The sequence below is a fragment of the Drosophila kikkawai genome, unplaced genomic scaffold, assembly GCF_030179895.1.
Source record: "Drosophila kikkawai strain 14028-0561.14 unplaced genomic scaffold, DkikHiC1v2 scaffold_194, whole genome shotgun sequence".
Lineage (NCBI taxonomy): Eukaryota > Metazoa > Arthropoda > Insecta > Diptera > Drosophilidae > Drosophila > Drosophila kikkawai.
Window position 1 is genome coordinate 20,882 of NW_027222531.1, and position 4,020 is coordinate 24,901.

Consider the following 4,020-nt stretch of genomic DNA (forward strand, 5'->3'; position numbering starts at 1 on the left):
TTTGACTCAAGTTTGTTTACTCACAGTGATTAGACGTGTTTTTCCGAGCTCCAAAAGAAAAATATTGTAGACAGCTCGAAAGACCTTAAAAGGTGACATTACTATTTGTGAGACAACTGGGGAAAGGTACGTACCAGAATCGACCCCGGCTGGCTATCCGGGCTCCTCGAATCTAGGCACTTGGAACCGCCATTGGAACCCGTGGGCAAGGGGGGGACTCTCTCCTGTCCAGCGAGCGGCTCTATTTCCCACGAACGCTCTCACAGCTTGGAATAGTTTCCACACGCCACTTTTTCCCTCGCGTTTTTCCCTTTTAGGCGCAACACACGATCAGCTGATCATAGTGTTGTGCAGCGCATGCGCAGCGAGCTTTCGCACCCGCGCAGTATTGGGAAACGCGAGCAGACAAATTCCCGCCATAGCCAGAACTTAAATTTAGATTTGGATTTGGATTTGAATTTGGATCTGAATTTGAACTTGAATTTGAATTTAGATTTTAAATTTTGAATTTTCAATTTTGAGTTTTGAATTTTAGATTTTAAATTTTGAATTTTGAATTTTAAGTTTTAAATTTTGAATTTTTAATTTTAGGTTTTAAGCTTTGAATTTTAAATTATAAATTTTGAATTTTAGGTTTTGAATTTTGAATTTTAGATTTTGAATTTTGAATTTTAGATTTTAAATTTTAAATTTTGGATTTTGAATTTTAAATTTTGAGTTTTAAATTTTAAATTTTGGATTTTGGGTTTTAAATTTCGAATTTTGAATTTTAAATTATAAATTTTAAATTTTTGAATTTCGAGTTTTGAATTTTGAATTTTAAGTTTGAATTTGAGTTTAGGTTTGAATTTGGGCTTAGGTTTGGGTTTGGATTTGAATTCAAGTTTAAATCTAAATTTAAGACTTGATTTGATTTGGATCCAAGGTTTAAATCAAGCTCGGATTTGTGCTTAAATTAGGGCTTAGGAATTGTCATCCACATTCCGCAGTTGGCTCCGGTGGGGCTAAGAGCACAAGGCCAAGGATCTCGCCATTTTCCAACCCCCCCGCTGAGGCGGCGCCAACCAAAAGGGGCTCTGGGGACCGAGAAGGAGCGGTATAACTCCCATCAGGCATTCGCAGGGGGAAATCCCCGCGCACCGAGGGACCCCGCTAGGAGCAGGTGCGATGAGTGAGGAGAAGCTGCGATCAGGCCGGGACGACGAGACCCAGGCACTAGCAGTAATGAGAGCTGAGCAGGAGCTGATGCGGGACTTCCAGCGACTCAAGCAGAAGGTCCAGCACTCGCCTCCGGCCAGCGCGCCGGATATCCACCCGGTGTCAGCGCCGCCGAAAGTGCATCTGCCGGTTTTATGCTTTGGCGACATAATCGAAGATCAGGCAACCCCGAAGCGAAGCTGGGACGCGGTAAGCCCTGACGGGAAGCAGGCCGAAGCCCACAAGAGGCAAAAGGTCGAAGCTAATGCCCCAGCGCTAGTCGAGAAGCTAGGAGCAATGCTCGACGAAATGATTGCGAAGTTTACCGACACTAAGAGCAACAACAAGAAGGTAGTACGGCACGTCACGCAGGGGACGATCGATTCGATGCAAGCTATGAAGAAGCTGCAGCTCGAAATCGTTGCCGCACTCACTGACGGCCACATCAAGGGATCCACTACGAGTGCAAGCCAGCAGACCACCCCCACTCTGGCTACCATGAACCCTAGTGCTGTGCCTGAAAACAGACCGCGAAACGCGGCATGGCAGCAGGTCAAGGCTAAACCCAGACCTAAGAAAGCAGAAGTCAAAGATACGAGCGGCGATAACAATGGGAGCCGTGCAACTCACCCTGCGATGCCCAGGAAGCAGCGCGCCGACGCAATTATAATCAAATGCAGCGCAGGAACATACGCAGACATGCTCAAGATTGTCAAAACTGAGCCCTCTCTACAGGGACTCAAGGACAATGTGCAAGGATTGCGGAGGACAGCGAACGGTGGACTCCTCCTAAGAATGCAGAAAAACCTGGACCCATCCACGCAGCAGCTGCAAGCAGCCCTAAAGACTGCCATCTCCGGTAAAGCAGAGGTGGCGGTTATGCAGGAGACGGTCCAAGTGGAGATCCGCGACCTAGACGACATGACCAGCGCGGATGAGGTCACCATGGCCCTGTTTGCGGGAGAAGAGTGCGACGTACCACGAGACGCCTCACCCAGGATGAGAAAAGGGTTCGGCGGAACGCAAATAGCGACGGTCAACCTCAGACCCGAGCATGCGCGGAGGTTGCTCGAAAAGGGCAGAATCCGGATAGGATGGGTCGTATGCCGTATCCGAGAAAAAACTGAGCCAAAGCGATGCTACAAATGCATGGGCTTCGGACACACCTCGGCACGATGCCGAGCCTCCGACGCAACAGCTAAAGCCACACAGGAGTCATGCTTCAAATGTGGTGGCATGGGCCACAAGCACAATACGTGCCAAAACAATCCCAAGTGCATCCTATGCACCCGAGGAGGCAAGCACGCGAAGGAGGCAGAGCACGCTACAATAAGCAGGACCTGCCCAGAATACCAGAGAGCCGTCAAGTATATGCAGAATGGTTAAGTTTCTCCAGCTTAACCTAAACCACTGCAGAGCAGCCCAAGACCTACTGTCGCAGACGGCGATTGAGCAGAGAATCGACATCGCTATACTGAGTGAACCCTACAAGGCAAAACCAGAAGGAGTATGGCAGAAAAGCGCGGATGGCGGGGCTGCCATCTGGAGCTGTGGACAGCCTCCGGAACACCTATCGCAGAGAGCTTCGAGACCTGGCTACGCCAGGGCCAAGTGCCAGGCGACTACAATATACAGCTGCTACCTTCCGCCAAGTATGCACATAGATGCATTCAAGGATGTAATCCAGGAGATTGCCCAAGACGCTCGGGGACGATCCCCGGTAATAATTGCCGGGGACTTCAACGCATGGTCCACCACGTGGGGGAGCACGGCAACAACTCAGAGGGGAACCGCCTTACTAGATGCCCTGGCGACCCTGGATGTCTGCCTTCTCAACGACGGAGGCAAATGCACATACAGCAAGGCAGGCCGAGAATCAATTATCGACCTAACCTTCGCCAGCCCGGAGCTCACTAGGAGCGTCTACTGGGAAGTCACTGACCTCCTCACCTACAGCGACCACGCAGCGATAGTGATAAAGACGAGTCACTCCCTGCCGAGCCTTCCGAATCGGCAACCTGCCTACAAAGTAGGCACTCTAAATGTCGAGGAACTCCTAGAAAACATGGATGGCAATACCATTTCTGGCGACGCAAACACTTGCGCAGACGAGGTATCTGCGAGGATCAAGACAGCTTGCGATGCGGCAATGGAGAGCTCGACTAGAGGACAAGGAAGGCGACCAGTCCCCTGGTGGAACCAAGAGATAGCCACAGCCAGGAAAGAGTGCATCTCTGCGAGGCGCAGGTGCCAACGAAGCCGTGGACGGCCCATGCAGGAGCTATTTGAGGCTCGCTACAGGGAAAGAAAAAAAGCCTTAAAGGTGGCCATTAGAGCAAGCAAGCGGGAGTGCTTCCAGCAGCTGTGCGACGAGGCGGACCAGGAACCTTTTGGATCTGCCTATAAGCTCGTCATGGGTAAGCTCAACAGACAGCCGACCCCAACAGCTCAGGAGCAGCTTGGAGCGATAATCTCCACCCTCTTCCCTGCATAGCCGCCCCTAATGCCACCCAGCATAACGGCGAGCGAAGCTATCACCATCAGCGAAGAGGAAGTCATGAGCGCGGTGGCCAGTAGCAAAATATCCAAGGCCCCGGGACCAGATGGCATCCCAAACGCGGCACTGCACGCCGTAATCAGAGCAAATACGAGCCTATTCACAGAGCTGTACAACAAGTGCATCGGCGAGCGTACCTTCCCGAGAATTTGGAAGCAGAAAAGACTTGTGCTTATCCCGAAGCCTGGTAAACTGAACGACGATCCTTCCTCATACCGACCCCTCTGTATGCTAAACACATTGGGGAAGATATTTGAGCGCATCAT

At 50.5% G+C, this 4,020-nt stretch overlaps 1 protein-coding gene across 1 annotated transcript; it reads left to right on the forward strand.

Annotated features, from left to right (window-relative positions):
- The first annotated feature begins 1,167 nt into the window (after window positions 1-1,167).
- On the forward strand, window positions 1,168-3,691 carry LOC138929447 (uncharacterized). The gene is made up of 2 exons (XM_070288882.1): window positions 1,168-2,564; window positions 2,614-3,691. The coding sequence occupies exons 1-2, from the start codon at window positions 1,168-1,170 to the stop codon at window positions 3,689-3,691; spliced, it is 2,475 nt and encodes an 824-aa protein (XP_070144983.1).
- The last annotated feature ends 329 nt before the right edge of the window (window positions 3,692-4,020 follow it).